The sequence below is a fragment of the Cucurbita pepo genome, chromosome 5 (genome assembly GCF_057944985.1).
Source record: "Cucurbita pepo subsp. pepo isolate OVF chromosome 5, ASM5794498v1, whole genome shotgun sequence".
Taxonomy (NCBI): domain Eukaryota; kingdom Viridiplantae; phylum Streptophyta; class Magnoliopsida; order Cucurbitales; family Cucurbitaceae; genus Cucurbita; species Cucurbita pepo.
Window position 1 is genome coordinate 16651099 of NC_141802.1, and position 19947 is coordinate 16671045.

General features: G+C 36.2%; 2 protein-coding genes and 1 non-coding gene across 3 annotated transcripts; all 3 read right to left on the bottom strand.

The window, feature by feature from the left end:
• Positions 1 to 55: 55 nt before the first annotated feature.
• Positions 56 to 15268, bottom strand: POK2 (phragmoplast orienting kinesin 2). The gene is made up of 37 exons (XM_023678141.2): positions 15018 to 15268; positions 14265 to 14949; positions 13923 to 14078; positions 13737 to 13820; positions 13359 to 13478; positions 13166 to 13279; positions 12981 to 13073; positions 12733 to 12893; positions 12542 to 12616; positions 12356 to 12443; positions 12217 to 12275; positions 11897 to 11960; positions 11744 to 11809; positions 11488 to 11670; positions 11117 to 11221; positions 10804 to 11039; positions 10658 to 10727; positions 10468 to 10533; positions 9794 to 9873; positions 9166 to 9244; positions 7276 to 8988; positions 6704 to 7153; positions 3773 to 6229; positions 3575 to 3682; positions 3358 to 3479; positions 3171 to 3258; positions 2967 to 3041; positions 2646 to 2888; positions 2445 to 2543; positions 2220 to 2297; positions 2087 to 2142; positions 1892 to 2003; positions 1635 to 1745; positions 824 to 994; positions 690 to 755; positions 490 to 609; positions 56 to 388 (listed from the first exon to the last, which is right to left on the bottom strand). The coding sequence occupies exons 2-37, from the start codon at positions 14946 to 14948 to the stop codon at positions 251 to 253; spliced, it is 8790 nt and encodes a 2929-aa protein (XP_023533909.2). The 5' UTR covers position 14949; positions 15018 to 15268; the 3' UTR covers positions 56 to 250.
• A 433-nt stretch (positions 15269 to 15701) lies between these two features.
• On the bottom strand, positions 15702 to 15773 carry TRNAK-UUU (transfer RNA lysine (anticodon UUU)). The gene has a single exon. It is a non-coding gene; the product is annotated as a tRNA-Lys (tRNA).
• Positions 15774 to 16945: 1172 nt separating this feature from the next.
• LOC111795708 (methyl jasmonate esterase 1) lies at positions 16946 to 19139 on the bottom strand. Its single transcript, XM_023678268.2, has 3 exons — positions 18662 to 19139; positions 18086 to 18217; positions 16946 to 17310 (listed from the first exon to the last, which is right to left on the bottom strand). The coding sequence occupies exons 1-3, from the start codon at positions 19106 to 19108 to the stop codon at positions 17026 to 17028; spliced, it is 864 nt and encodes a 287-aa protein (XP_023534036.2). The 5' UTR covers positions 19109 to 19139; the 3' UTR covers positions 16946 to 17025.
• Between the last annotated feature and the right edge of the window lie 808 nt (positions 19140 to 19947).

Here is a 19947-nt window from a genome sequence, read left to right on the forward strand (position 1 = left end):
ATCTTTTTTGAGAAAAATAAAACTCGAGATAGAGATGATAGAAAAACAAACACAATTTTCTGAAACAAACTTTACTATTTAATTATAATTAACAGTAATATTTACACTGTCAACAAGTGATAGACAGCTCAATCAATTCATACAGATATTCTGGCAAATGGCTAATTACAATTTCCTGGAAAGTAAACAAATAAATTGAATAGCCAAAAAGAAAATCACCTCAAAAACCCTTTTCTGTATGGGCCTCGCCTCATCGATCTAAAGCAGAAAAATATGAAGTTTGAAGCAGCCTTAGAGGAGACTGACAATTATCTTCAGTCTTTGAACTTTTTGGTGAAGGTTGCGGAATGAGTTCGGATAATCTAATTCTTTCGTTCGCAATTTTGTTCTGTATAAGAACACAAACCGTATGGCTTTCAGTTTCAATTCCTTATCGAACAACTCCACCGGAATAATGAAATTTACTAACATATGTATAAGAACACATACCTTGAATTTGAAATCCTGGAGCTCTCTTTCTACTGAAGAAATTCTGATCATTAGTTGATCTAGTGCCTCCTCAGCCACGGAGGGGCATATATCAGCTGAAGGTTTCGTTACTCCAGCTGCCTGCAAGTTAAAAGAAGTATGTATAAGTTTTCTACTATGAGTTTTGTTTTTCTTTAGCATTTTTTGAGGTTAATACTTACTTTTAAAACACTGGTGCATAGATTTAATAGCTTCCGAGCTAGTTGGACCTTCTCTTCCTCGGTTTCCTATAATGTATTTGTTAGATAATGAAGATTGGTTTCAAGTCATCATGTTCTGTTTGCAGAATACTAACCTTTAACTTGATGTTTAGTCGTTGCTCCTCGTCAAAATCAATGTCTGGAGTCTTCCCAATGGAGGTGCGGAAATAAGCAAGTTCTTCTTTTACACGGGATAGAAGAATCTCGGTTCGATGCAGCTTAGCACTTAGGTCTCCATTTTGTGCTCTTAGAATGTTATTTTCTTCCTGTTGGGATAAAAGGGCAAAGAAAAATAAGGAAAGATTATGTGAGATCCTAAATTGGTTGGGGAGGAGAACGAAACATTCTTTATAAGGGTGTGGAAACCTCTTCCTAGCAGATGCGTTTTTAAAAAAAATCTTGAGGGGAAACCCGAAAGGGAAAGCTCAAAGAGGACAATATATGCTAGCGGTAGACTGTTACAAATGGTATCAAAGCTAGACACCGGTGATGTGCCAGTGAGGAGGTTAAGCCTCGAAGGGGGTGGACACAAGGCAGTGTGCCAGCAAGAACGCTGGGCCCTGAAGGGGGTGGATTGGGAGGTCCCACATCGATTGGAGAAGGGAACGAGTGACAGTGAGAACACTGGGCCCCGAAGGGGGGTGGATTGTGAGATCTCACATCGATTGGGGAGAAGACCAAAACATTCTTTACAAGGGTGTGGAAACCTCTCCTTAACAGACGCGTTTTAAAAAAACCTTGAAGTGAAGCTCGAAAGGGAAAGCTCAAAGAGGACAATATCTGCTACCGGTGGGCTTGGGCCATTACACTACTTGGAACGGAATGGATGGAGACTACTGGCAACTGCTAACAAGAGATAGTTTGGCAAAATTGAAGTAATAAGCATGAAGTTATCTTGATTCTTACCTTGATTTTGGCATGGTGATGAATACGCTGCTGGAGATTTTGTTGACCAGACAATTTCTTAAGTTCTCCTTCAAGTTCCATTACTTTCTGCTTGTGATTATAGTTCTCCGACTATGCAGAAACAAAAAGGCAAATCAGATAAAAAAAAACATATATCGGTAAAAGATAATGTCGGACTACCCTGTAAGGAAAATGAAATTATAGGAAAGTTTGAAGAGGAAAATCAAAGAGATAAAAAAAAATTTCAGCATTCAAACCTTCAACATTTCGTTCTCAGTCTTGAGTAACTGATCTTTGTGGCGAAGTTTTTCCAAAGCAACTTGTAAGGCTAGCATTTCAGCTTGTTTTCTATCAATCTCCTCCAACCATCTGAAGAAGGAAGAAACTTAGATACGATTGAAATAGTTAAACAAGTTTGAAAATTGAAAATACTTGTAATTAAATAAGCTCACCCACGACGCTCCTCAACAAACTCACTGAGCTGTTTCTTCAGTTTTATGACCTTCTCCTGAAAGATATCTAAGATTATAAACGAACTCCAATATACAACCAAGTTTCAATCAACATTGTATAAACTAGGATTACCTTTTCTTGGGATTCAACAATGTTAAAATGGGAACTCTCTGATGTCTTCTGCAGCTGATGATTATCATCGAACAGTGACTAGTAATATTAAACAGCACGTGATAAGAAATCTTTCTCAGACTATAATGCTAAAGTTCCATTAACAAGAACTTCAAGAGTTTCTTGGATGCTCCATCAGATAAATGACTATGACTAATAAATAACGAAGAAGGTTGCATAAAGTACCATGCAAGTGGTCATATCAAGCTTGACACCTAGCAAGTCTCGGATGACATCATGCGTCATACTCTCAGCAGCAGCTAGTCTTGCATTCAGTGAGAATATCTGACGAACACCCAAAAAATCAATAATTTTGGATAAGAAAGTTCTGATGTCCATTAATTTAAAATGTTATAGGTGTATGGATTTGCAAAGATGGGCAAATACCTCTTTTTGTCTGCTAACTGCCAAAGATTCGAGCTCCTCAATGCGATTCCTTGCAGCAGAGAGCTCTTCATACTTCTCAGATTTCATTTGTTGTGCCAAGCCCAATCCAATGCATTTAAAAGGTGAACCAGATCCCCGTGGCCTTACTGCACCCTTGTCCATCTTGTTTGAAGAAGAATTATTGACATGTGTGGAATTCCCTTCAGGTCTGACTTGTTCAGCCATCGCTTCCAAGGATTTGAACTATAAGGATTTGTGAGTTGTGAAGTTAGAGACAAAGAAAAAACTGTTTGAGCCAGAATGAAACTTAATTTTGGTTACCTTTTGCTTATACTCGTTAGCCTGTGCTTCTGCATGCATGTTTAGCTCAGAAATATGGGCTTTAAGTTGACCAATCTGTTGAAACAAATCGAAAGTGAAATACTACTCTAGATTAAAGCCAATTTTGGCTCAAAATCATATGAAAATATTTCAGTTATAGAAGACATAATTTGTATGATATGAGGATGCAACGATAAACTTCACCTCGGCAATTTTTTCTTTTACATTTTCTTCAAGAATTTGTATGTGTCGACACGCTTCTGCATGGCTTTTCTCTATTTCGTTTACATGCCTAAAGGTACAAGGAGAAAAAACATTAATGTCTAACATTATTTTTTACAGACATGTTCAAACCAGTGGAGAAAATGGAATGAGTGAGTTGGTATTATACCTTTTCAAGTCAGCATCTGCATTTCTAAAATTCTGCATTTGGTTTTTCACTCCATGAAGCTCTAATTCGAGCTCTTCTCGTTGTAACCTTTGCTGTTCAGCATCTTCCTTTACAATGTCAACCTACCAAGGGGTTCGGACATCAGTTTATTTAGTTGAATGACAGAAAACTGTCGAAAATATTTCTCAAGTAACGCAATCTAGCCACTCTACTTCACCTTATTTTCCAGTACATTTATGGTAAACTCGAGCTCTTCCACAGACCTCTCCAAGAGTTGCACTTCAGCCTCCTTCTCTTCAGCATAGATCTTTTGTGACTCAGCTATCTGAAATTCATGAATATATTAGGATAAAATCATGAATAAAGGAAATCTATGTCCTAACATACCATTTAGTGGCTTATTTATGGAACATACCTGTTGAGCTTTCATCAGATTCGCCTCATTTTCTTCAGCTAGTGCTTCTAAGGTTCCTAGATTTTCCTTCACACTACGCACCTCCATTTGTAGCTGATCTCTTTCACTTGTCAGCTCATTCAAATTACTTCTCAAAAATTCAATCAAATCGTTCATTTGGCCGAGTTGATTGCCCATTCGTAACAGTTCCATTTCCAAGTCTTCAGTTACCTTCTTCTTTTCTGACAACTCCTCCTCAATTGAACTTTTTTCTAATAGAACATTTTCAATTCGAGTTTTCAGCTCCAAATTTTCACTGAACATTAACTTTTTAGAATCACCTTCTTTTGATAAATTGAGCTCCAGATCATGGATCATGTCCATTTTATCCTGCAATTGAGCTTCTAGTCTATGGGTATGAGCAATGGCCTTATCAAGTTCAGCTGACTTTTCTGCAAGCTCATTATCTAAAGCCTCCCTTGAAGCTACCATCTCATCTAGTTCATCTTTTTTGTCCTTATTTTTAGAAGCGGATTCCTGCAGCAAGCTAAGATCAAAGAGAAGTCCGGCAAGAACTTCGTCCTTCCTTATTAACTCAGTTTGAAGATTCAAATTCTCTGATTCCACTTCCTTAGTTCTCAACTCCAGGTATTCAAACTCTTCCAGAAATTTTGATACCTTCCCCACATTTTCCTGCATCTCATGGTATATCTTATCCTCTACTGGACAACCTGCATTCAACGCTTCTACTACTCTGGTACAGTCAACATCTAACATGTCCATTGAATCAACACATTTTGCAACGTTCATACTCATAATCCTGAGAACTGCATGCATATTTTCCTCATAATATTGAAGTTTGTTTCTGAAAGAAACATTCTCCTCATTTAGTGAATTTACATGGTTAACAAAAATTTCAAAATCTTGCCTTTTTGAGCACAATGTCTCTGCAAGTGTAAGCTGGAAAAATTGCAGCTCCAGGAATTCAATATTTTTCTCTTCGAGATCAGTATTTAAATTCTGATTTTTCTGATCTAGGGCATGTATTTGACTGAAAGAATCTCCCAATAAATTTTCTTTCGTTTGCGAATCCTTCAGTAATCTATCACATTCAGCTTCAAGTGCTTGATATTTCCTCCTAACATCATCCAATTCAATTTTCAATACATCATTTGAACCACTGGCTTCTTTTAGCAGCTGAACTTCTCGTTCAAGAATTTTGTTCATTTCATCCATCTTCCTCACGCTCAAATTGCTTTCATTCAGTTTTGACAATAAATGTTTCCGCTCAACCTGTGCTTCTTGAACTTCCTTTTGTAGAAGTACAACTTCAGCTTCTTTGTCTAGTAAGAGTTGTTCATTCAACTCTTCACCAACCTTGAAAATAACTGCCCTTTCCTTTAAAACCTCCAAAAATGCTAGACAATTTATATGCTCGCTATCAGCAATAGACTTCTGGAGAGCCATCTTTTCTATTTCTGCTTCTAAAATACTTGACTCCAAATCTCTCAAGCATAAACTTGTAACAAAAAAATCAGTTTGAGACTCGAGGAAATTTTCCTTTTTCTTCAGCCATAGCTCTTGATCCAAAAGTGATGAAATTAAATTTTTATTACTGTCGTCCAACTCCTTCATCAAAACAACAAGCTGATGTCCCATGTAATTTGACCGTTCTAACATTTGTTCCTCTTGTATTTGTAGGTCTGATATCTTTTTCTCAAATGAATTTAGCTTTGAACTCATTTCTCCCGCTTCCTCATCTTTCTTTTGGATGCGATGAAAACTGTTCTTGAGGTCAGATAGTAATTTTCCTTTCAGAATTTTACACATATCAAGCTCTCTTTTTGACTTGAGGTTTTGCTCCCTTAAACCAGCTACTGCAGCATCTGATTCACACAGCCCATGCTGAAGCAAACCATTCTCAGCATTTAACCCCATCACAGTTTCCAATAATATGCCCATGTGACAGAGGTGCAGTACGGATATAGCACAATCCTTCCCAATTATCTCAGACCATATATTCTCAAAACATGAACGGACAAACTTGGTTGAGTCCAGTTGTAAAGACTTCATTGACTGGATCTCAGATTCCAAAGACATGAAACTGCTGTTGACAGTAGTCTGGACTTCCGCAATGGTATCCTCCAGTTCCGCAACGGAAACATCTATATCTATTAAATTTGAGTGTAGATGTTTTTCTAGAGTTTGGAATTGCTGACACGTTAACATATTACCATGTTGCAAGCTTGTAACCTCTTTCATCAAAAGTTCCTGCTCGGTGATTTGCAACTTTTCCTTTTCCCTTAGCCTTTCTATTTCAAGCTTTAACGTCTCATTTGCTATCATGAGCTCATTAATCATAATATCTGCTTCCTTTATGGTTTCTTGGGCTTCTTCAAATTTAGCCAGAATGCAAGATGCCTCTGCAGTCTTGTAGATTGCTGTTACCTTTGCTTCCCCAACTTCACGTTCAAGTAACTGTAACACGTGAAATGATAGTTTAGAAGATGATGGTAACTAGCTGCAAACATATCTATAAAAATCAGTCTGTTTCGTAGTTTGAATTCTACAAATGCTTTGCTTAATTTGAGATGATGATACACTATACAACTTCACTGGTTAAAAATGGGAACACTCACAAATACAAAGGTAGACATATCAGATTTCTAAAAGGTAACGACAACATTGGGTCCATATACATATAATATTCTAGTCTGACACTGCTGTTTCTGGGACATCATTTCTTATACGGTAAAGGAGTAAGAAAAAAATTCTTAATATGAAATAAGCTGCAGGCTAAGGATAAATTAAAACTAGACTGTTGAAATAAGAGATAACAGCTACTTAGATAACAATTCTAAATAAACAATCGGAATTAGGAATTCGTAGAAAATCAGAAATATAGTTTAAACGTGTAAAAAAAAAAATAGTTAAGGAGATAGTTTGCTTAACCTCTTTTGTTTGGCACCAATGAGAACTGGCTTCAAACACATTCTGTTCAAATGCTTTTAACCTGTGATTGAAAGCTTCCATCACATTCTCAGATTGCTTTTCAAACTTTTCTATGGTTTCTTGCAGCATAAGTACTTGATTCATTAAACACTGTAAGTTCTGCTGGTTCTGTTTTTCATTGATCAACATCTCTTTCTTTTCATTTTGAAGCTTGACCATCTGGGCTTGTACCACTCCCAAGCTTCTTAGTGCAGATTCTATTTCTTTCTTCAGAAGTGTGATGGTAATATCTCTATCAGAAATACTATTGAAGGTTTGAGATTCTATGTTTTTCTCACTACATGTAAAGCCATGTACTTTTTTTCCCACTTTAAGAGAACGATCAAATACTTCAGCTGTTTGGCCTTCATCCTGATCTATGTTGCTTTCTTGATGTGTGTTTGCACCTGTCTGCAACATATTTCACATTTGGTAATTAGGAAGTCAACCTTCAGTCATAGTTAAACATCATACATGCATGCAACTAACCTCAAGATCTAGCTTGTCAATCAGAAAGCAAAATTTTAGCTTACCCATCTTTCTTCCCTCTCACCCAAAGACGAAAATATATCCTCTGATTTCTGTTCCTCAGTATCGATATGCTGCTCTCCCATATTTGAGCTCATGCACGACCTTAGAGTAGAAACATCAGTTTTCAGCTCAGCTAGCTTCTCAATTGTCAAAATTTTATCATTCTCAAATTCGTCAAGCTTTACTTGCATAGAATGACGATATTCTTGTTCCTCAGTAAGTTGCTTTCCTAGTGTAGCACAAGTTCCCCTTGATTCTTCTAGTTGCTCCCTTAGATGCACTATCTGTTCCTCTGCTGCTTTGATTAAAGTGGCTTGGTGCTCAACATGGGCATCTTTCCTCAAGTTTGATTCTACTGATTCTTTTAACTGGATATTCTTACCTTTCAAGGCATCAGAATGAGAATGGTTTAGCTCTGATAATCTATTAACTAGAATAAAACCAATTGTAGCACAAACTGATGTTTTTCTAATACGTTCTTCTGCCAATTTGATGGTGTCTTCCATTTCTGCATTACTTGTAGCCTTTTCTTTAATCTGGGATGTCAGATGAAGGATCTCCTCATCTTTCTCCTTGCACTCCATTTGATGAGCTTCTGTAATAGCTAATGCTGCTCCTCTAAGAGATTTAAGCATGCTCTCCATGTCAATTCTTTTATTATTTGCATCCTCCAAACACCTTCTGAGTTCTTCAATTAACAAGTCCTTCTCAGATAAGATTCTTATCATTCTACTCACTTGTTCAGAAATCCAAATCCTTTTCTCTGGAAAGGAAGAAGATATGTCATCAAGGTGATTAGACGCATCCATAAGTGCTACATATCCATCAGCAAGGATTTCCTCCATCTCACTCGTCAGCAATTCCCATTCTTCAGCCAAGATTGAAAGCTCCTGGTCCTTTTTCCCAAGTATTTCACTTAAACTTTCATTATTATCAGTCATAAGCTGGAGTTCATCCTGCAGATTTTTCACTTCAGCTTCCAGAGAGTTAACATCTTTTTTCATCTCTATTTCTTTCAAATAACTATCTTGGACTTGTTGCTGAAGTATTGCTAGCTCTTCCTGCATACAGACAATCACCTCAGCAGTTTCAGCTTCAGCTTGCCTGCGGACTTCATCAATTTCTTTATCATTTGAAGCTTGACATTCACGATCCAATTGGCATAAAGCATTCAATCTCTTGGCCTTTTCAAGAGAAACTTGCATCCTGTTCATTCTTGTTCGCAGTCGAGATTCATCAAATCTTGAATGGATTGAAGGTGATTCAGGTGACTTGTCATGTAACTCCTTCAGAGAAAGGCATTTTTTCAAACACATGATTTCTTGTTCCCGTTCACTCAGAAGCTGCAAATTTTGACAGTTGTTATTCCTCAGTTCCTCAATCTCATTGATTGAGAGAACTTGCTGCGACTCAAGCGCTTCTATAATGGATTTTGCTTCTTCTGATTCCCGGTTTACAGCTTCACACTGTTCACTCATATGCTGAAGATCTTTTTCTGCAAGCTGAAGATCGTTGTTCAAGCATACGACTCTGTCATCAACTTCTCTGTGAGACAGCATTACTTCGTAGAGAATGATTTTAAGTACATCCAATTCCATCTTCAAATTGAGAATTTCTTCATCATGTTTCTCCAGTAAGGAATTGTCATTCCCCGCAGTCAGCTCCATATCGATTGTCTTTGGCACCAAATCTTCCAAATCACTTTTAAATGATTCCTGGAAATTCGCATCAAGAAAATAATAAATACTTTTGGCCTTTGTAGGACGACAGTAATATTCCAGCGTACATACTATTCAATAATTAGGTGCATAACAATTTTTTTCAAGACTATCAAATTTCTTATCGTCATTCCAGTAGTATTGCTTATACAAATTTACTTTAAAACAAAATACCTGAATGGTATAGATACTATGATCTTGACGCTGATCAGATTTTAAAGTACTCAGCATTGACTGCAATCGGTCTACCTCCCTGTATAGCATGAACAAATTACTTCTCAAATCAATCAATAACTCACTAAAGGTCTCATTTTGCAAGATTAAGAAAGAGAAACTTTATTGGATAAATTGCTTTTCTAGTATGTAAAATGTGCATTTTACAGAAGCAATTGCAAATAAGGTTTTTTAATAAATAAAAAAAATCATTAACAACGACCAATTCATTAATAATAGTAATCAATGAATTTTTAACTTTTAACTATAACAATTAATGTAGATAATTGACAACTGACCTAAATATTAATTAGAATTATTATAGTAATTATTAATTGACATAGGTTAGTATCTTTTCCCAGTATTCTTTTTAATTACTAATTAACTTGATAAAATTAGTCAATTCATTTTTAAAAGTAATCATGGATTAAATTGTTACTGTTATCTTTTTTGCCATCATTTTACTATCTTTCTTGGATTTGCTATTTTTGCAATTTGCAAGTACGCAAATCATTTTATGTTATATTTGAAATTAGGCCATCTAAAAGCCTTGATAAAAACTTCAGGCAGAAATAAGAAATGTACTCACCAGCTAAGTTTTTTATTTTCCTCTAGGCAAGATTCTAGACTGCACTTGGTTTCCTCTAGCTCATCAAGTGCTTTCTTCAACTGTAAACAGACAAAATTTAGTCTCATATTCAGTAATACCAAGAACACGAAGAAAACATGGATTCAAGAAAGTGATGAAACTATAAGGTTGTTCGTGTATAAAAACCATTCTTTTTTTTTTTAAGGTTTCTTTTTTATGTTTTGGAAAGATAATTTGTAGAAACATTTTAAAGGAAAAATAACAAAAAATGAAGATATACGTCGGTGTTTATATTTTGTGTACATATATAATCATTAATTGTTAAATAACTTAATTTTAAAGTTTTATATGGAGTAACAATAAATGCAAGCGAAGAAAAATGGTGTCTTTTCAGACAGTTTTTTAAAAAATACACCCTAACAGCCCTACACAACATCCTTTCATCTGAAGGTGATGGTTTTATATTCTTTTGGCAGATAGAGAAGAAAAAAGTAAGCTTGTAATAAATTTTATCAAGCGTTCTACATATGGGTTCCCCTCAAAGCGAAAAAGTATACAAAAATTATGAAAGATCTAGGAAGAAAATACTTCGTCATTTTCCTTCCCATTCTATCACACTATTCATATGGTCATGTTTCTGGAATGAAAATCTTCACCAGTTAAGAAGTACTGACCTGAGGTTGCATGGTGGGTTTTGAATTATCTTGTTGTTCTGAATTCCCAGAGAGAAATTGAAGCAGCTGTTTTTTTTTTTTTTTAATCATTATCATTAAAAGAAGAAAGTTATAGGCTCTTCAAACGAAAATCAAAACAACTTCCATAAGAAAGCAATATGTGGACAACTTCTTCAACTTTTAAAAGTACCTGATCACGTAATTTGGATACTTCGCCCATAAGTACTTCTCTCTCCCCCTCTTCATAGAATTCTTGAAATCTATTGAAGATTAAATAATGAAGTCTCCAAAAACAAAAAAGAAAAATAAAGGAAAAAGAAACAAGAGCAATATTACCTTCTAAGCTGATCCAAAAGCCTAATGTTCTCTACGGCAAAGCGAGTAACTTCAGGATTTCGATCCATTTTGGCTCGAAGTAACTGAATCTCCTCAGATAGACCTCTATTCTCATTAAGAAGATAAGTTTCTGCTGGAATTGAACCACCAAGAAGTGACTCCATTCTCTGAATTTTGTCCTCTCGAAATTTGAGCATCAGTTTAGCACTCCTTGTATCCTCCTCTCTTTGACGGACCTGAGAAGCAGTTTAGAAGATAAATATTACCTAAAAAAAAGGAATTCCAGAATAAGGAATAAAAAGAAGAGAGCTACCAAACGGTTCAGCTGTTCAATTTCAGCTTCAAGTTGCTTGATGGATGCTTCTGCCATTTTTTCCCTCCTCAAGGCACCAGCAAGTGTTATCTCCAAAGATTTTAACTGTTTTTTATTTTATTATTCCATTTCAGCCAAGATGTTAGAAACCGACAGGAAAATTTCATAACATTCCACCACAGAAAACTCAAAAAAGAAGCACGAGTCTCAGGAGAAAGAAAAGAAGTTGACAGCAAACAAGTCCACACTGGAAGTATTCCAATACTGTGTACCGTCAACAAAATATGAAGATAAATCACTCGTTCCAACAGAATTAGTACAAATATTCATACAACTGATCAATATTACAAATTCAACGCAGCCAAGTATACCTGTTTCGTAGACAGTCTCACTTCTTTTAATTGAGAGTCAAAGGAATCATCGTCCTGTGAAATGTCCATATCACATATATTTTCTGTATCATGGTCTTCATGTTCCATTGGTGTATCTTTGACAAAGGAATCAAATGACAGAGATCTAGAAACATTCTGCCGTTTGAGGTATGCAAGCTCTTCCTGTTACACAAACAAATTATTAAGTATAAACTGGATCTATGAATTTAAATTAATCATATGCATGTCATATTACCTTAAGAAGCTGTATCTGGCGTTGGAGTGCAATGACATCTCCTGTTGAATCTTCATTGACAATTGCCTAGACGTGACATAATGAACAACAAATTGGTCATAAGAAATTGGAGGATACCATCAACTAAGTGGTTCCTAAATGAGGGTAACTTACATTGTTTTGGATGAGCTTTGCCCGCTGGGCAAACTTGAGAGTGTTTAGTGTTTCAGCTGCACAACTGAATAAGAAAATGGTTAATAAAGAATTAGTATATAAACAGGAGGTATCATCACAACAAACTCCCTCAATCAAGAGCCTGAAAACAGACGTGTAAAATAGGGCCACATAAAGATATAGTTGAAGTAAAAAAAAAAAAAAAAAAAGAAAAAAAAAACTGAAATCTTTACAACATAATGGGCTAGAAAAAGTAGCCTGAGCAAAAATTTGATTAGTATTCGACAAAATCCAGTTTCAATAGAGATTCAGTAACTAACCAAATAGAAGGGCTAACGTTTGCAATGATCATAGTTTTTGAATTTCCACCAAGAGAGTCCTGCATTATTATTTTTTTATGTCAAAAACTGCATCAACAGCAGAAAGGCAGAATGAATTTGGAATAGAACCATTATCAACCTGAAGGAGAAAGGTTAGCCTTGAATCTCTGTAAGGAATGTGTCTCGGCTTCCCACGTGCCACATCCAATAACACCATTATAACATGACTGAAATATATAATCACCGTTTAATTCAAAAGGCCAAGCCGCAAACAAACCAATTTAAGATGGATGAAGGGTCATAAGGTAAGGGCATAGATTGATACCCTAGTGTAGACAGTGACTTGTTAATATTAGCAGCTTCCTTTAAACGCTCACCCTCAGCTCCAGAAGTTTTCTGCCTGTTAAATAGAATACAGGGTTTTATGAAATAAGAATAGAAGCAAACCGAAAAAGGAAGAATTTGTGCACATGCTGTGGCCTGAAACTCTTAGCGAAAATTCAGTTGATTCCTTACCTTTCTGAACCAGCAAGGTCAACGAGATTCAGTCTAGCAAAGCGTAGGTTAGTTGAGGAGTCTTTTTCCCACTTACTTTCAATCACACATGTAAATACACTATGTGAGCGACTGCTTTCCCTATTCATATTTGTGGATGCAACTTTCCTATTTGAAGACCCCTAGAAGCATCAAACAATGATTTGATCAACAAACAAACGAGTCCAGTTGAATTGAAAGAAAGAAACAGCCGCAGTATAAACTGTAACCTGAGTCAGAAGCCTGAGAATGTCACTAACAGTTCGAACTTCAAATTCCGACAGATTTTCTACATATACGCCCTTCTTAACATCTTCCCGCAGCTATGAGAAAACAAAAGAATTAGGAGAATGGTCAAAAACTATTTACCAACTCATAATGACACGTACTAAAATATAGCATTAATCAATCTTACAAGTAAATTCGTGGATGAAGGATCCAGAAGATCTGTTATTTGTTCATTATAAATCTCTAAGAAAGAGCACTTGCAATTATACTTAAGCTTCTCATCTCGCCGAATTTCTTCCTCCTGAAAAATGGCTAAGATTGTCAGAAATTATCTTTAACCACTTCATATTGAAAGGAGATCAAATGAAAGTGAAAATTACAGCATGGATTCTTGCAAATAAGAACTCAAATATACGTGGAGTGATCCCACGATGTGGACTTGGCTTGACTTCAAGATCGTCAATCTCACCAAGCATGGTGTGCGTTTTTCCACTTCCAGTCTGCATATAATCAAACTCAAAACTCAATAAAACATTAAAATCCTGAGAGAACAATGAGCCTTATCAGCTAACATAAATCACTCTATGTTGTGAACAAATTAGGTAACACTTGGTTATTAACATCCATATAATTATTGACTACAATGAGCATGCAACTAAAATTAGGCAGGTCGCTACAATCAGTTAATTATCAAGATACAAATAGAAGTGAAATGCCTGGCACTGTTAGGAAATTAGTGAAGAAAGTATGAAACTTACTTGACCGTAGGCGAACATACAACTATTGTAGCCTGACAAGCAGTTCTCAACCATTGGCAGAGCAGCCATCCTGAACAACATTTCCTGCAAAGAAGAGACATATCATCAAAAAAGGACATAGAGGATGAGAGATAAACTCCAAAGAGAGTAAAAAATGAACGGCCAGGATTTCTTCTCCAACCAAACCTGATCAACTGTTTCACAAGCTACATGATCAAACGTAAATCTTGTTTCTGGTTGGCCAATCCAAGTGATGGACTGAGCACTTTCCTGCTTTAAGCACCTATTGTAACCATTATTACTCCTCTCCATGTCATTTAGAGGACGAACACGTATAAGAACCTGTAAAAATTTAACAACTATAAGTGAATTCTAGCTAAATGCATCAATAAATTTGTGGAGTACTGATTAAGTATTAGCCAAAGTCATCTGGGTTCTCTAGAATTGTACGAAGATTAATTTAAAATTCCATTGTGCTGAATATGGAGTAATACAGAGCCTCATTAGTAAGAATACAGATGTAATTACCTGTACATTGTGTTCCATCCAAAATGAGGGGTCTTCTTTGAGGTCGAAGTGAGGGACTTCGACCGTGTTAACAACCGAAGGTGGTACGGGGTTAGCATGAATCCCTTTATACAATGCAGATAAGTTATTGATTCGATCGATTTTGCTGCGACATAATGAATTCGGAGGTTTAGAAACACTTTTAGACGGAGTGCTTTGCGTAGAGTTGCTTTCGGAATAACTCGACGTTGCTCTTCCCACCGTCCTCGTAACCCTAGGGGTGGTAATGTTAGAATAACCCCCATTTCCACATCCTCCTCCGCCACGACTCGGCTGTGCTGAACATGTAACCGAATCAACCTTCTCCTCGTCGGGAAGAGAACCAGATTCGCTTTTCTGAGCCCAACCAAATCGCTTCCTCGACGAAAACCCAGTTCCTCCATACTTGTCCGGCGTGCGAAGCGGCAATGCAAGATCCGAGCCCTTCCCCTTGGCCTTAACGGGAGTCCTCTCCACTCTACTCTTTAAACCAACTTCCGATTCCGGATCTGAACTCCGAATAGGCTCTTGAATTGAATTCAATGGAGGTCGCAAAGAGTCCAATCCAATTCGAGTAATCGAAGAATCCCTAGGATTCACCGGTACATTTTCGAGCTCCTCGTTCTTACCAGAACCCCGACGCAAAAACTTGAAGTCCCTAAGCATTCTGGAAAGGAATAGCAGAGAAAAATCAACAAAGAAACAAAACGAGAGTGAATAACACCAGAAATTCACCTGAAGGAAGAAATGTAGAACAAATCAGGGGACAGTTGGAACTTCTGAAATTGCTTTCAGCTAGATTCACGAAGCTTTTCCAGCAGATCCTAGGGCAAAAACGAAGAAGGTGAAGAAGAATCAAACGGATCTAAGACGAAAGATAGTAACCTCCAACTCGGCCTGTAAGAATCTGCAGAAATCTCCGTTTTTCTCCATGAGCAAATTTTGGGAACCTGTCCTGTGGCTGGACAGTTTGAAGTTTGAACTGAGCTCTAAAAAGTGGGGTTCCAGAAGGACTTTTGTAATGGACGGCTAAGATTCCATCAAAGATTTCAAAAACTCGACCGCGGCTTTGGGATTTGAATTCAGTGACGGCCTTTTTTTCAAAAATAAATTAGTAAGGGCTTTTTGGTCTAAAGGAAATTATGCGGCTGTAATGAGGAATTTCAAATTTCCAACGGCTATATGTTTGTCTTGTAGTTGTATTGCTCCCAATTTCCCAGTAACAGATAAAATATTTAAAACATTAAATTATATCTTAGCTAAATTAATAAAATTATTTATTTAATTTTAAAACATTAAATTATATCTTAGCTAAATTAATAAAATTATTTATTTAATTTTCAATAATATTTAAAGTAAAAAATGCCAAACTGTAAACTTAGTGTAGTTTAATTTAGAACAATGATATCAAGAATTTTTCGCCATCTGTGGGGATCGAACCCACGACCACGTGGTTAAAAGCCACGCGCTCTACCACTGAGCTAAGATGGCTTACATGCTAAATTCATTGACGTATTTTTTGATTCCTTCATTTTGGAAGGGAAATTATCTTATTCGGTAGATCCCTCTCGATCCTCTCGATCCTGTTTAGTATCCTTCATTTCGGAAGTTATTTCTATTTCTACATCGGTTTCTTCCTTGCTTTTTCTCTTGTTTCCTCAATTTTCTCAATCTCTTAGTAACAATGGGTGATGATATTCTGTCTAAATAGTAAACACACGTAATAAATAAGAGAATACTAAATATCTAAGTCATAGAATTTAGGTGACAAGAAAGTGCACCTAACTCATTTCTTAAGGGATCCACCCAACTGAATCCAATCCGGCAACTTAGCTACTAGATAAAGGAAATAACAAAACAAACGTAAACGAAAGTGGCAATTTCTCGGTTAAAATCAACACGCTCAAGGGAGTCCATGTATAACTAAGATCGTGTCAACAAGAAATGAACATTATATGACTAAAAGCAAAGAAACGAATACCACGGCTTAAATAGCATATAACTCAGGTTTGGAACAAGTGACAACTAATCATATCCCTATAATACATTTTGGGGCATTTTAGCCGTGGCGGGTGTAGACATGATTCTCGTGAATGGGCATACACCCCACGTTGACCCAATATGAAATGGTAAAAGCCTATTTAGGATGAAAGCATGTAAAAGGGGTATGGAACGGGCATGTAACCATAGATAACACGTCCTAGACAAGCAAGACCAGGACATCTGTCATGCGGCCATAGACAACACGCCTTGGACATGCATGACCGTGACACCCAGCTCACGGTCAGACCTACGGGGTACATTAACGAGTTTGGCTAGTGGGCTCATGTGTGCATACATGAATCGTGTGTAGAAAAGTACTATACATCCAAACCTACTCATAACAAAAAGTAGTGCCCAATAAACCCGTCAAAAGAATTAGGTCCCACAAGTCATAATGCATGTTATACGTGAATGCACTTTCCAACCCTAACAGTAGAGTCACTTACTAAGTATTTAAATATTTATCATATTATTATTAACTATGTTTCAGGTAAAAGCAAAAGACCCATTTACAGAAAACGGCGTCGGCTTGAGGAGGTTAGCGTCGCCCTATGTTAGGGTTAATCAATGATATCCCACGTAAAAAATTCATTAAGTAGATAGATGCATGCTACAATTAATGATATTAATATAAAATATAATTATAAGTTCAACGGTATTATTAAACTTCGAACACATTACATTACACACAAAATATAGGTTAAGAATAACGTCGAGCAATGTGAGAAAGTTTGTTGAAGAGATCGAATGGCTTGGATATCATCACCATATGATCGGATCCTCTAATTTCCACCACATCGGTAGGAGGATTTCTTTTAATCACCCAATGTTGGAAGCTTTTCTTTATAACCTTATCCTTTTCTGAAACAACAAAAACTCGTTTAACAGACCCATACCTTTGTGTCGTCAAAGGAAGATCTTTGCTCCATTGTCGTCCCACGAACAAATGGGTTTGTCTCATTAATGTGTTGCCCAATGTCCAGTCCTTCCATAATAAACCAAATGTTATTTAGATGATAGGTTAGGTTCGTGTAAATACAAATGAGGAAGATGAGTTCAGTTTGTTTAGAATGTTTATGTTTATTTGGTTCCTAAACTTTGAAAAAATGTCTAATAGATTTCTGAAATTTTAATTGTGTCTGATAGAGCCTAAGTCCACCACTTCTCCATCAAGTTTTTTTAAAAGGCGTCTACTAAGGACAGATCTCTACTACACCCTTCTACTGTTTCGTTCTCATCTCCAACCGATGTGTGATCTCACATGTCTACTAGGGAGAGGTTTCTACACCCTTATAAGAAATAATTTGTTCTCGTTTCCAACAGATGTGGGGATCTCACAATTCACCCCTAAAACGTATCTACTAAAGAAAGGTTTCTACAACCTTACAAGGAATGCTTTGTTCCCGTCTCCAACTCGATATAAGATTTCACAATTCACCCCCTTGAGGGGCCCAGCGCACATCGTCTGGTGTCCGGTTCTTATACATTTTGTAACAACCCAAGTGCACTATTAGCAAATATTATCTTATTTGATTTTCCCTAAAGGTTCTTAAAACGCATCTACTAAATAGAGATTTTTACACCCGTAAAAAATGCTTTGTTCCCTTCTCCAACCTAAATGGGATCTTACCCGTTAAAGATTGCCAAATTTATCTAAGTTTAAACGGTAATTTCATGAAATGGGAAGTTTAGATTAAAAATTGACCAAGATTAGAGATAAAATTTGTTTTTTTTTTCCCTTATAATTAAAATAAAGTTACCTGATTGGGACTTCTATCGAATAGTTTAGTGGCCGAGAAAAGTGGGCCGAATCTCAAAGTTGTTGGCGGGCTTTTGGGCCCATTACCGAATGTATAACGGGTATCAGGCCCAAAGTCTATCCTCTTGCGAAACTATAGACAGTAAAAAATAAATGAAATTAGTAGGATAAGAAAATACATTTAATAATAATACCCAATGAAAACTAAAAAAAAAAAAACTTTGTATTTACTCCTAATTTTTTTCCGACATTTAAAAATGACCAAAATACCCTTATACTCACTTCTCAAAATTCTCCCGTCTTAGCTCTCTTCCTCAAAAACACTATAAAAACGCTAAAATATTAATAAAAATACTTCTAAATTTCACCGAATCTATGCCAGTTCGTTCTCGGATCCCAAACTAAAAAATATCTAACAAATAAAAATTATTAATATATATATATATATATATATATATTTTAAGAAAATAAAAATATACTTTAAATTTGAAAGTGTTAATATTTTAAAAAGATTAAAATTCTATTACTCATTTTAAAATATATATATTTAAATTTGGTGCGGTTGAAATAAGAATACCTGTTCCAGTAGAAATGAAGCGTTCAAGGATGGGCCAGGCATGGCGGCGGCGACGAAAACAGCCACAGAAATTTTATCCGGAAAATCCTCCATCGCTTTAGAAATGCACAGCCCGCCTTGGCTGTGCCCTACCACGATCACCTTCTCCTCCGCCGGCAATTTCGCCATGAAATCCGTCAACGGCTGAACATATTCGGAGAACGATCTCAGATCCTCCGCCTCCCTCGGATCAATTCCGGCACCGGCCATGTCCAGCGCCGTCACGCGGTGGCCGGCCGAGCGCAGCAGCGTCGATAGCTTGTACCACGACCAGGCACCAAGGCAAGCTCCGTGAACCAGAACGAAGTGCTTACCATCACCGCCGCTAGACGGAGGCGGATTTGATCGCGTTAGGGTTACTGTAGAAGAAAGGAAGAGGAAGAAGATGAGAATATTCAAATATTTCATTTTCTTTTTTTTTCTCTTTTTTGGGTTTTTGAAATGTACGATTTGGGGTTTTATTTCAAAATAATTTTTGAAAAATTGCAAAACCCACCCCTCAATAATAACATTTGCTACAATCACCCCTTAACTTTTCAATTTAATCAATTAACTCCTTAACTTTTGCTGAATATTGTAATCCGCCTCTAAACTTTATTAAAATTGCAATCAACCCCTTCTACTCAATTACTAGTTTTTTCTCATATTATTATATATATATATATATATATATATATATATATATATATATATTCATGAATAATTTCTATTTTTAATATAATTCTAATTAAAAATGTAAAATATTTTAATATGGTTTAAATTTCTCTACTTTAAAAAATATTTATCTATTATAATATAATTAAAGCACGAAACTAACTTTTAATATATATATATACATATATATATATATATATATATATAATAAAAGCAGAGTGGAATAGAGCAAGGTCGGAATTGGAGATAGGGATGAGGAATGCGATCCTCGTCTCTGTCTCCATCCCGTGTAGCTAATAGAGGATCGTAAAACAAATACCAAAATTGTAGGGTTGTTTTTGCAATTTTAGTAAAATTTAATTGACTTTCAAATCTCTATAGTTTGACCGGTGAAGAAAAGTGAAGCATAGTTTGACCAATGAAACATTAACAGGCATTGATGAATGGACAGTTGTGGACATAGACAAAAGTAGTTTAGCCAACAACTAAACGCGCTTTTGTTTATTTTTTATTTTTTATTTTTAAAAAAACTCATTCTTATCTTCGTAACTCGAGTTGTATAAGGGTCGCTCAAAGGAAAACAACCCTTACAC

Excerpts from the sequence above, each read along its gene's own strand:
- POK2 (XM_023678141.2), bottom strand. The coding sequence starts at position 14,948 with ATGCTTAGGGACTTCAAGTTTTTGCGTCGGGGTTCTGGTAAGAACGAG. Across the intron at positions 12,276-12,355 it reads GGCTAACCTTTCTCCTTCAG|GACTCTCTTGGTGGAAATTC; the intron begins GTTGATAATGGT and ends ATAATAATGCAG. Across the intron at positions 9,874-10,467 it reads AACCCACCATGCAACCTCAG|TTGAAGAAAGCACTTGATGA; the intron begins GTCAGTACTTCT and ends GTCTGTTTACAG.
- LOC111795708 (XM_023678268.2), bottom strand. The coding sequence starts at position 19,108 with ATGAAATATTTGAATATTCTCATCTTCTTCCTCTTCCTTTCTTCTACA. Across the intron at positions 18,218-18,661 it reads CTTCATTTCTACTGGAACAG|TTTCGCAAGAGGATAGACTT; the intron begins GTATTCTTATTT and ends TACTGTCTATAG. Across the intron at positions 17,311-18,085 it reads TCGATAGAAGTCCCAATCAG|GACTGGACATTGGGCAACAC; the intron begins GTAACTTTATTT and ends TTATTATGGAAG.